At 33.1% G+C, this 13,438-nt stretch overlaps 1 protein-coding gene across 2 annotated transcripts in view; it reads left to right on the top strand.

Annotated features, from left to right (window-relative positions):
* Window positions 1-7,538, top strand: part of LOC129807996 (probable nuclear hormone receptor HR38) — a 72,103-nt gene extending 64,565 nt beyond the window's left edge. For both annotated transcript variants that reach the window (XM_055857628.1, XM_055857629.1), the window contains exon 5: window positions 5,182-7,538. In XM_055857628.1, the coding sequence (XP_055713603.1) occupies window positions 5,182-5,438 (257 nt within the window). In that variant the 3' untranslated portion in view covers window positions 5,439-7,538. The remainder of the gene's footprint in view (window positions 1-5,181) is intronic.
* The last annotated feature ends 5,900 nt before the right edge of the window (window positions 7,539-13,438 follow it).

Below are 13,438 nucleotides of genomic sequence, written 5' to 3'. Positions count from 1 at the left end.
AATATATTTTAAATTCCAAAATATCTCAGATAAAAATTATTAAAACTGCATAACAACGCGATTGCTATTTCACAAACTGTACTAAACTGTTACACACAGAAAAATTTTAACTCTAAATAAGAATATATAAGATCCTGGGAACTTAAATTGTACGTGAATCCCCGAGGCGTTTAAGTTTAGAAGCTCTGAGCGAAAGAAATGGGCTATAAATCCCTAGCTCTTTCAAGTTAAGAGATCGGGAACTTAAGTTCAGCATTAGCTGGTAGTTGAAAAATGTCTACAGATTTGCAAATTGCAACTAAAACTAAATGATCAAGGATTTAGAATTAGAGCATTGGCATTCATTGGATGGGATTTGAAATTAAATTCCTGGGTGTTTCTGTTTAAGAATTTTCCATTTTTCTGTGTGTAGAGATTGAGGTCCTCTTTATGAAGATGAAACTGATTCAGAAAATATAATATTCTATAATCGAGAACGTCTGAAAAAGGCAAACATCTATCCATATTTTAGAGCCACATTTGAGGAGCTCAGAGCAAAAAAACGCTATTTTAATAGGGAAATGCGTACGACTTAGAGTGTTTTTGCTCCGAGCGCCTTATTTATCAAAAGAAAAATATCATAAACGGTTTAATTGTTCAAGAAAAATTGATCAGACACACTTAAAAAATAAATTTCTAAATAAACAATATGAAATACTATTAAAATATTAATTTTAAATAAGATTTACATACAAGGGAGGCTCATTTAAACAATCAAACTCATTATGTAAGATTGTCTGTGAAATTCTTTTTATGTCCATATTCTTCCATTATGATTTCACTTTGTTTAGCAGCCTGTAATTTTAGGGGTAGCCTGCGACTTTTAATTGAACTTCATTAAATTAAAAGGAAGACAAAGTGGAAAAGCCTTGACGGAATATTTAAGTTTTTAAGTTAAGACGCTTTTAGCCAACCAAACTTAAAAATTTGATGCTTTAAAAAATAAATTTTAAACTTGGCATAAAGTAACTGTACGAAATTTTGGCATAGTTTCATGCAAGCGTCAAGGTCTAATCTAAAGTATAAAATGTAATATTAGGTGAGATTGGGTGAGATTCTTAACAATTTCACCTACTATAATCCTGCCGATATTTCATGTCCTCCGATCAGCCCCAAACTTTGCCAGAATGTGTTTGGCCACTTCCTGATCCTGATCACGAATATAATAGATGGCTAAAAACCGTTCCCGTCCGTCCGTCCGTCCGGCCGCTCTTTGGAGCTCAATAGCTCCTAAACTAAAAGAGATATCGACTTAAGGTTTTCGGCAAAGGTTATATATCGTATAAAAAATGCAAACTTAAGGTCCCCCGGTCCCCCTGATCCGAGCTATAAGGGTCAAAATCAATTCTTCAAATGTCCATAACTCCGGTTCTAATTGTCAGAATTTAAAAAGTTAAAGCGTTTTGGAAAGCTTTCGTAAAATGCCACTTCCCCTTTTTAACATCGCAAGTTTATAAAACTACCCCTAGGGGCGCTATTTTTAAAAAGTTGAGTTTTTAATTTCCTAAGTTAAATAACTCAAAAATTCCTATGTGCATCGGGCTGAAATTTTAGTATGTTATAGCCGCTGATTATACCTATCAAACAAAAAAATACATAAGTCGATCGATAACTTCTGAGCCGAGCTATAAGGTGTCAAAGTTCGAATATTGACCGGCCTCTATCTCAGGTTTTAATTAACATTTTGAGCTAAATTTTTTGTTTTTGGTTTCGTCTCGATGAGCACGTTCAGATGGAAGTTCAAAAAGTCACCACAGGTGGCGCTACGATAGCGTAAAATTCATCAAAATTCAACCTCATTTTTCCCAAAAAATCCTTTGTGCAAGTTAATTAAATTTTAGAGTGTTGTAATCTAGAGTATGAAGTTTCCAAAAAGTGGCGTGGGTTCGTTGTGGTTATAACAGGACCAGAAATATAAGGGGTCAAAGTTCACGAAATTCAAAAAATCATATCTCCGGTTCTGTTTGACCGATTTTGATGAATGAGAGCTTAGACGAAAGATCTCACAAAATGCTACAACTTTCTAGAACATTTGAACTTCGTGGGACCAACACCAGGGGCGCCACAGTCGAAAAACCAATTTCAATATCACATAACCTCAATTATCTCGACTGTCGCTGAACCGATTTTGATGATTACTTCAACATAATTGTAGAGGAAAGGAGAATGGTCAAAACTATATGGGCGCTGGTCCCGGAATCGCCACAAACGAGAGTAGGCGCATTTTGTAGGTACTGATATAAGATTGAAAAATTGCCGGAACCCAGGACGATAAACGCTGGGAGTCTTGTAAAAGGGTCTTTATCCTTCCGAAAAATCGCTGTTTTGAGAACGAATTACGCAAGAACGACTAAAGCGATCTTGATGAAATTCGGTATAGAGTCAGTGCATGACTCAAACTTTTTATTTATTCACACCACCCCCTCCCTCCACCCTCCGTTCTGGTAGCCCTCATACAAAATGAGAGCACATTGCCCTATGTCTCCTTTATGAGAAAAGGTAGAAAGCTGAAATTGGGCATGGGAACAAAGCTTAAGGAAGACTTTTAAACCATGCATACTAACCTCCCCCTCTGTCACACTTTCTGGTATCCCTCATACAAAATGAGAGCATTTCACCGTATAACTCTTTTATGAGAAAAGATAGAAAGTTGAAATACAGCATTGGAACAAGTCTTAAAGAAAACTTTTTAACCATACAGAGCAAACAATTCGTCCATCACCCCTTCTAGTAGCCCCCATACAAAATAAGACTATTTTACCTTATAACTCCCTTCTAAGAGGAGACAGAAAGTTGTAATTTGACTAGATGTCTACAAAATATAAATGCATATAAAATCTAGAAAATTATTGTTGACGTTATTAGTTATTCATTTTTTCATTCTTTTACAAACCAACTACTTCTTCTCAGAAAGGAGGCCAAAATTCTCTAATTTTTTATATGATTACTAGAAGGGGTGATGGAGAAAGGGGTTAACATGCATGGTTGAAAAGTCTTCCTTAAGTTTTATTCCCTTGTTGAATTTCAGCTTTCTACCTTCTCTCAGAAAGGAGTTATAAGGTAAAATGCCCCCATTTTGTATGAGGGCTACCAGAAGGGAGGGTGGAGGGAGGGGGTGGTATGAATAAATAAAAAGTTTGAAACATACACTGACCCTATACGGAATTTCATCAAGATCACTTTAGCAGTTCTTGTAAAATTTGTAGTCAAAACAACGATTTTTTGGAAGGATAAAGGCCTTTTTACAAGGACTTCCAGCGTTTACCGTTCTGGGTCCCGGCATTTTTCTCAACCTTATATCAATGTCTTCAAAATGCGTCTACTCTAATCCTTGTATGAAGATGAACTAGCGCCCATATACATTTGATCATTCTAAAAAATAGTTTTTATGCTCTAGAATTGTTCCTCCATGGTTTAGAACATTGGTCCCAGAACAAAAGTTGTTACCTATACCAATGTCTATCCAATGACATAGGTCCCATTCGTGGCGATTCCGGGACCGGATTTGACCATTCTCCTTTGTGTCTATATTTCGTTCATACATCATTTTTCGATGCGGTCTGTCCGATTTTGCCGTTTAAGTGTGAAAAAATTGATTTTTCCCATAATAACGCTTTGAAACCACTCAGATGCCAATTTGACTGCCTCTAGTCGACCAAGACACTTAAAATAGGGTTTTAAATGGAAAGTTTCACAAAATACAACAATTCTTTGATATAGTTGAAGTTCATCAAATGAACACTTGGGGCGCTCTGGGTGAAGAAACGAATTAAGAAACAAACAACCTCAATTATCTCGGCTTCTGATTAATCGATGAGATCTAGTTCTACTGCAAAATTATAGAGAACATTCCGGTCTACATTTCACCCATATATCACTTTTCTGTCACTCCATCCAAATCTTTGATATTTTGATTTAAATAGAAAATTTGTATTTTTTCACAAATTTGAGAAAATTTGACAAATTTAAGAATCTCACCTACATAAGTCGGTTAGGATTATCTGTTCCTTTTTTTTGTTTCTTTTTTTCTCTATTTAAATTTTTCTGACTTAATCTTGTTTTCATTTTCTTTTATTTTTCTTGTATTTTGTTTTTTTCCTATCTAATCAAACATTGTAAGAGGGACGAACCCTAATTATGTTTGTTTTAAAACAAATAAATAAATTTGAAATTCAATTTAAATTCAAATTCAAATTTTTATCAAAAGAAAATTCATTAAATTCTCTTCAAACGACACTGAAGGAAAAAAACAAAATCCGAAGCCTACTGCGATTGACTTCATATCAAGCGTTGGAAATAATTTTTCGTATACACACTGAGAGAAATCCGAAAAAGTTAAAATAATATTCCGGAAATGTTAATTTTACCCTGCAGTGTTGATCCAAAATCGGTGTAAATATTACCCTTTTTAGGTGTATTAGGGGTTAAAGTTATCCTTTTTCATGTTAATGTTACCCTTAGAAAGGTGTAAAATTAACATTAAAAAATGTTAATATATTTTTACACCTAAAAAGTGTTAAAGTTATGAGGAAAAAATGTTAATCGCACCCTCTTTTTTTCTCAGTGCACGCTTTAATACGTTCAAAATGTAAATCAAGGGTTAGGTAAACTTATTTTCTTAATCTTTTATTTAAGCAATAATACAAGTTTTGCTAAAGCTAGCATTGATATGATACTAATCTTGTTTGTAGGGTAAGATGGACTAATTTGGAATCATGTCTATTTTGGAAATTTGAGATTTTTTCACTGTTTCAGATGGTCAGAGCGAAAAGAAAAACCAAGAAGGAGTACAAGACTTTACACTCGAGAGTATACTTCTTCGTTGCGTTTTCGTTTTACGATCTAAAATTGTTAGGAAATCTCTTCTAAATTAGACATGATTCCAAATTACCCCATCTTACCCTAGTGTACGATACAATGCAAGAAAAAAAATATTCTTTTTATTTAATTCCCATCAATTGAATGCAAATTTGTGAGAAAAGTTATATTTTGCGGTTTACATATCAAAATTCTATCCACCCTTCTAATATTTTGACATTTTGACAAATAATCACCTTCAGTAAATTATTTAAAAATATTTATGTCCTTGACGATTGACTAATTGCACAATTTACTTCCTTGTCCCGAAAAAAAACCACACAGAGCGTCATGGATTGAAGGAGCCAAAAAAGGTTGAACAGTTGCAGATGAAGATCATTTCCAGTCTGCGTGACCACGTTACGTACAATGCAGAGGCACAACGGAAACCGCACTACTTCAGTCGCCTCTTGGGCAAACTGCCCGAGCTGCGATCCCTCAGTGTCCAGGGACTTCAGCGAATATTCTACTTAAAATTGGAAGATCTTGTCCCTGCACCTCCACTCATTGAAAATATGTTTGTGGCCACATTACCCTTCTAAAGACATTTTTTTGTAAGTGCGTGGAATTCTTCTGTAAAGATTATTACCTTGCACATGTTATCTTCCCAATATAAATAGACATTTTACCAGTTGGTTTTTTCTTGTGAACATTGATAAAAAAAAGACAAGAGATAAAGACATTTTGCATTGATAAGTATGATATTTTACACTCGGTTTTTTTTTTCTTTTAGAGAAAAAGACAAAAGCAAATGTTTCTTTTTAAAATTGTGACTATAAAAGACAGAATAGACATTTCTTAGATCAATAGTATTTCTTTTTTTGGCAAAATGAAGTGTTTTGCACTTGATTTCTTTTTTTTTAGTTATTCTATGTAGATTTGTAATTTAAAGAGAGGAAAAAAAAGTTTTATACATGAGATTTTATCTTTTAATTTTCAATAAACTAAACTTATTGTGATTTTTATATACTTATTCGGAATTATCAATACTCATTCAATGATATTTTGAGTTTTTGTATACAAATTTATTTGAAAATATATTTACTAAATAAGATTTAAATGTAAGTAAATATTAGTAATTAGACTGTGACCGGTACAAATGTAGGTTTTCTTTTTAAAATTGCATTGTAGAAAGTGTACACTATAAAATCTTCAATATTTTATTTTCCTTTTGACAACACTTTGTAATTTATGCTCTATAAAAAAAATAAATAAATTGATAATTGTAAAAATTACCAATATCAAATTTACACAAGAAATTTATTAGAAGCAGACATCATGTTGCACTCTAAATTGTTAGAATGAAAATATATTTGGAAATTAGATGTCAAATTGTTCACCATGTAGATTTAAAAGACAGAAAAAAATACTGCAAAATTTATTTAATCTAGATGTAATGTAATATCTTAAGAAAACTCTCTATGGTTACCGATAGTAGACAAAAAAAAGACCCTAGTCCCTAAAAGAAATTTTGTTTTATAATAAATTATTTCTGTTTTTTTTTTTAAGTTACCAATTGCCTGCCATTGATTTAGTAAACACCATTTTTACTATTAATGAGAAGTATTGTAAATTTTAGAAAATATTCTTGCCAATAAGAAAAAAATTTAAAGCATACTCATAGCTGAATAAAAAAAAACGAAGAAAAAGAATTATGCACCTTTTTGAATAAAAAATAAAGTAATAATAATAGAAAAAAAAATGAGAAAAAATACACAATAAGAAACATGAAGAATTTCGAAAGAAAAAGTACCTTGATAGACGACAATTTCAATTTGAGAATAAAAAAAAATATTTTAGAAATTTACAAAGATTTAAAAAAAATGAAATTAAAGAAAAAAAAGAGAAGAGATAACCTAAAAGTGCCATTTTTAGATCTTTAAAAAGGATTAAAAAAAGAGAACAAGAGGAAAAAATACGAAAAAAAAATTTACTATTATATATTTTCTAAAATTGCCTTTTTGATAGAATTTTGGAACAATTTTATCTTAATTTCTTTTCTTATTGAAAATATCTCTTTGTAAGATCCAAGAATGAAGTTACGGATGAAGCATGCATAAAAAAAAGAAACTATCCCTGCAACACAGTGTAATATTCAGAAAATAATTACTGTGATGGAGGAATGATTTTGTGATATGAAAGATGATTTTTCAGGGGAACAAAAGAAAAATTGGCTTTCATGATATAAAAAAAATTGATTTTACTATCTTTATAAATTGATAAATATTCTTTTTACTTGACACTCACTTTTGACCGTCCTAATGAGATTTATCAACTTTTTTAATAGGCATTACCCATGTGCACCTTAGCAAAAACAAAAAACAAGTTGCAAAGATATTTGCTTGAATAGAATTCCTGCGCAATGCCCAGAGAAAGCTGAAAAAAAATTATTCTTCTATATATAGCGTATTATACTCTTCAACAAATACCTTGTAACTTCTAATATACGACCTTATCCGAGATGAACTTTCAAGAATTTTACATACATATCTAGCAAAAATAAATTTAATTACCCGTACTACATTAGTTATTGTATTGTATTTGAGATGCATGAATGTTGTCAAAGCACATAATTTAAATAAAAAGAATATAATATAATAATTCATGAATATATGAATAAAGAAAGTGTACGAAATATCAAATTGTTTTGTTTTTCTTCTTATTAGTTAAACACTTCTTTTACTCTTTCAAAAATTAGATTTGTACAAAATATTTTCCCTTTGAAAAACCAGGATAACTAAGAGTATTTACATCTACTAAGGCTCTTCATTCATTCGACTATTTCTTGCATTTTCGGTAATGCTATTCAAATGTTAATCCGCACAATAAGAAGGTAAGTAATTTAATTTACTCTTTAACCCTTTAACGACGAGACACTTTTTACGGACTGAAAATCAACAATAAAAATTAAACTGTGAAACATAATCAATGATAAGTCTTTCATGTTACCTTGGAAAGTCCAACAGAGTCTGATTCGATGTATTATGCGCCTCTATGAACGATAGGGACAAAAATAACTCAAAAATTTAAGTAATTTTTCTGACAATACCAATGAATAATATTTTTCGCTTTAATAAAAAATATTACGAGTATTATAGTTTTTATTACCAAAAGGGTTTTGCTTAAAAAAAATTGGAAGCATAAAATATAAATAAAATCAATTATGAATTTGAGAATTTAAAAATTCGCCATTTTTGAGCTCAAAAATGCATAGCAAATAGCCAGAGTCTTGCAAAAAAATATTCTTTTAGATTCATTCAACCTTCTACTTTACAATTATGTACAGACATAAGAAAAAAAATAACTTCAGGTAGTCAGGAAAAATTATTTTCTTTATGGGACACCGGTGTTCCAATCGTCCTTAACTCTTTCCGGACCGCAGCATATGCTGCAAGCCAATTTCACAATTTTTAATCAAAAATATCTATGCTCAGGAATTAATTGAGGTCCTACGAAAAATATCTTACATTTGGACATCCTTATAGTTTGTAATCATCCACAAGAATAGAATTTTTATCAGTTCTAAATAATTAAAAAACATTGTTTTCACAGAACATTCATAATGCTGCTTTGGGTACGAGAGTCCCAAAAGAGACGAAAGAGTTAAAGGGTTAAGGAAATTATTCACTTCAATTCAATTCAATTTATTGGTAAACAATAGGACAATCTGTCCTCTATACAATTAAAAATAAATTCATATCTTTAGAAAGTTTTAAAGTTAGAAAAAAAAAGAAAGTAAAGGTCATGTGGGGCACGAGAAGCACGCGGCACCCACAAGTCTAAGGATAAGCTTCCTCTTCCGCTCGTGAGGTAAATTATTCCAAAGAACGATTCCCTCAATAAATAGGCAGTCGCGGAGGATGCGACAACCTGAACTGGGCACACGGAGACACGAAGAATTATGGGTTCTTAAAAGACGAGACTCTATTGGCCTATTAGTTAAGTACATAGAAAATATATGCAGACTAGTCCCGTTCCTTTGGTCCTTATGATAGGGGAAATAACATGCCCCATCTTTGGGCTTTGCAATCACTCAGCAATACTTAATATTCTAATAGTTTTTTCAACGGATTCTATCAACATTCTGAGAAGAAAGATGAAGGTGTTCTGCCTTTTTAGTCTAAAAGACTTGTTAAATAATAGTTCCATCACAGGATGTATCGGGATTCGCTGTAAATTTTGATGATAAAGTCTTTACAACCATTAACATGTGCTTGAAGTGGGCTTTAATAATCATTGAACAATTTCTTAAATATATTTGAATGCTGTGTATCCATGTTCGTCTTTGAACAACTAGTGATAAGCCCAGATAAGCTTATAGTAGCTGAGATTCTTTACAGGTGATCTCGGAATGCATGCTTTTCTAGTGGTATCTACGAATTGCGGATAGACCAATCTGTAGAACAATGCATAACAGATTCGATGAAATTTATTAAAGTTCCCATTAGAGTAGCATAATTAATACTTGAGCCATCATCGTATCTGTGCTCGCTGGGATAGAAGCCGTCACTTAAGGTGTTGACGTCTTGAGGGGAGCTGTGCGCACGTCCTTTTCTATCAGGCAGTCTATCGTTGCCTTTTGGTGAGTGCAGTGGGTTTGCGCAGGGATGCAGCTCTCCAATGGGTAACGATAATTCTCCCGCGAGTATCGGAATTTGCGTGGTGGCTCATCGCGTTTTAATCGCTTTTAATTATCCTTTCTTCAAATCGGACAATTTATTTAAATTAAAAAAATATATATATAATTCTTTTTAATAATTTTAACACAATATTTTCAATAATTAAAAAAATGTCTCGTAGTCTTCCAAAATAAAAAAAAACGTAATAAAATACAGTTTACGATTACAGATTATATTTTTTCATCCCTTCAATGGAATTTCCTTCAGGATTTAATAAAAAACAATTAATACAAACTAAGAGACCTATAAAAATATCAGACTCTTCAGTTTGTTAGAAGCACATATTTAGTTTGTTAAATAAAAGAAAAATGTTATAAAATTTGCATGAAGCATATCCTTTACACAGGAAAAATGGAACGTAAAAAGCAAGCAATCAAGTAAGATGGCTCTTCGATTAGCAATTTTCGTAACTTACTTGCAACATATTCAAGTTAGGGCATAATCACATTTGTGAGTAAAATGTTCACCATATTTCATTAATTTACGCATTTTCATTGCAATTCTTCGGAAAGTCTCGATTACCGTATTACTTTATCTCATACTCGGTGGCACTAAAAGTGAAAATAATATAAGAAAATTGAAGAAATAAAACGTAAATTCGATAAACGGTGAACAAAAAAAACTGTATGATTAATTGCTGTTACAGTTTTCTTTCGAATTTTCGTTTCATTTTTTCAATTTTTTAATATTATTTTCACCAAGTGCCACCGAGTATGAGATAAGGGAGATAAGGTAATACGGAAATCGAGAATTTGTGTAAAACTTGAAGTAAAAATGCGTAAATTAACGAAATACGGTAAGACTACGGCGAGCGTTTTATTGTCAATGTGATTCTGCCCTTAGTGGCTTTTTAAAACTGTGTATTTTCTTCCTTTAGACTTGAATTTTCTACGAAGGATGCATAAATGCAGACGATACAGTTAGCACAGTCGCTGGTAAAAGTGATGATGATTTAATTTTTCTGATTGTTCTTTTAAAGAAAATTCATGCTGCATAATTTCACTTCCCAGTGAACACAGTTATTTGAAAAAATAGCATTTTCAGCATATTCTTGCTGAGTTGATTAGCAAAAATATGCTGACTGGTCAGCAGTTTTCTAACAAAAAGTGCTAAACAAATATATTATATGGAAATGGCACTACCTCACGAGTGTCGCTTTAAAGTTAGCAAAATTCAGCTTAATTGAAATCGGTTAGCATTTTGTGCTCATTGGATTTCAACCAAATAAATAAAAAAAATCTTATGTTTTCTGCGTGGACTTTGAGGCAAAATCTTTTTGGTCAGTAAAAAATTCAAATTGGTCAGTAAAAAATAAAATATTGGTCAGTAAAAAATCAACTTCGGTCAGTAAAAAATAAAATATGGTCAGTAAAAAAACTTTTTAAAAATCGGAAAAAAATAATTTTGGTCGGTAAAAAGTCAAATTTGGTCAGTAAAAAATTAAAGGGACAGATAATCCTAACCGGCTTATGTAGGTGAGATTCTTAACGTGAGCTAACTCGGAGTGCATGCGAATTCGATTTAGAGCTGAAGTTGGGAGACGCCATTCAGTTATCTTGAATCAAATTCGTGAAATTATACAAATTTTGTATTTAAACCAAAATATCAAGGATTTGGATGAACTGACAGAAAAGTGTTATATGGGTGAAATGTAGACCAGAATGTTCTCTATAATTTTTCCATAGAACATGATCTCATCGATTACTCAGAAGCCAAGATAATCGAGGTTTTTTGTTTCTTAACTCGTTTTTTCATCCAGAGTGCCCCAAGTAGTCATTTGTTGAACTTCAACTATATCAAAGAATTGTTGTATTTTGTGGGACCTTCCATTTAAAACCCTATTTTAAGTGTCTTGGTGGAGTAGAGGCAGTCAAATTGGCATCTGAGTGATTTCAAAGCGTTAATATGGGAAAAATCAATTTTTTCGCACTTAAACGGCAAAATCGGAGTGATAGCGTAGTCTGAACGGAAAATGATGTATGGACGAAATGTAGAGACAAATGTGCTCTACAATTTTGTCGAAGTAATCATCAAAATCGGTTCAGCGACAGTCGAGATAATTGAGGTTATGTGATATTGAAATTGGTTTTTCGACTATGGCGCCCCTGGTGTTGGTCCCACGAAGTTCAAATATTCTAGAAAGTTGTAGCATTTGGTGATATCTTTCGTTTAAGCCCTCATTCATCAAAATCGGTCACATAGAACCGGAGATATGATTTTTTGAATTTCGTGAACTTTGACCCCTCATATCTCCGGTTCTATTGAAACCATAGCGCGCATACGCACCATTTTGGAAACGTCCTAGACTGGACTACAACATACTAAAATTTCATTAACTTGCACAATGCCGTTTTTGAGAAAAGTGACTTTGAATTTCGATGAATTTTGACGCTATCACAGCGCCACCTGTGGTGACTTTTTGAACTTCCATCTGAAAGTGCTCATCGAGACGAAACCAAAAAGGTAAAATTTAGGTCGCTATGTTAATTAGAACCGGAGATAGAGGCCGGTCAATGTTCGAACTTTGACCCCTTATAGCTCGGGTCAGGGGTTATGGATCGACTTAAGGTTTTTTTTGTTTGATAGGTATAATCAACGGCTACAACATACTAAAATTTCAGCCCGATTGCATAAGGAATTTTTGAGTTATTTAACTTATAAGATTTAAAAATTTTCTTTTTAATAATAGCGCCCCTAGCGGTGGTTTTATGAACTTGCGATGTTAGAAGGGGAAGTGGCATTTCACGAGAGCTTTCCAAAAAGCCCTCACTTTTTAAATTCTGACAACTAGAACCGGAGTTATGGCCATTTTAAGAATTTTTTTTGGACCCTTATAGCTCGGGTCAGGGGGGTCGGGGGACCTTAAGTTTGGTATTGATGGAAAGCTCTAAGGCCCAGCTATAACATACTAAAATTTGAGCTCGCTCGATGCCATAGGGGCTGAGCTATTAAGAAAACAAAAAAGGGGGGTCTTCAAAATGGCGGAAGGAGGAGTGGGGGGTGGGGGGTCAATGCACCAAGTTGCAATTTTCACCCGATATATAACCTTTGCCGAAAACCGCAAGTCGATATCTTTTTTTTAGTTTAGGAGCTATTAAGCTCCAAAGAGCGGCCGGCCGGCCGGGAACGTAAAATAGCCACATATATATTCGTGATCAGGAAGTGGCGAAACACATTTTGGCCAAGTTTGAGGTCGATCGGACGACATGAAATTTTGTTAGGATTATAGTAGGTGAGATTGTTAAGAATCTCACCTAATATGGTCAGTAATAAATTAAATTTGGTCAGTAAAAAATAAAATTTGGTCAGTAAAAAATAAAATTTGGTCGGTAAAAGAATTAAATTTGGTCGGTAAAAGAATTAAATTTGGTCAGAAATGTAGAGACAAATGTGCTCTACAATTTTGTCGAAGTAATCATCAAAATCGGTTCAGCGACAGTCGAGATAATTGAGGTTATGTGATATTGAAATTGGTTTTTCGACTATGGCGCCCCTGGTGTTGGTCCCACGAAGTTCAAATATTCTAGAAAGTTGTAGCATTTGGTGATATCTTTCGTTTAAGCCCTCATTCATCAAAATCGGTCACATAGAACCGGAGATATGATTTTTTGAATTTCGTGAACTTTGACCCCTCATATCTCCGGTTCTATTGAAACCATAGCGCGCATACGCACCATTTTGGAAACGTCCTAGACTGGACTACAACATACTAAAATTTCATTAACTTGCACAATGCCGTTTTTGAGAAAAGTGACTTTGAATTTCGATGAATTTTGACGCTATCACAGCGCCACCTGTGGTGACTTTTTGAACTTCCATCTGAAAGTGCTCATCGAGACGAAACCAAAAAGGTAAAATTTAGG

The sequence above is a fragment of the Phlebotomus papatasi genome, chromosome 3, assembly GCF_024763615.1.
Source record: "Phlebotomus papatasi isolate M1 chromosome 3, Ppap_2.1, whole genome shotgun sequence".
Lineage (NCBI taxonomy): Eukaryota > Metazoa > Arthropoda > Insecta > Diptera > Psychodidae > Phlebotomus > Phlebotomus papatasi.
Note: the sequence above shows the minus strand (reverse complement) of the source record. Positions and strands in the feature narration are given on the sequence as shown.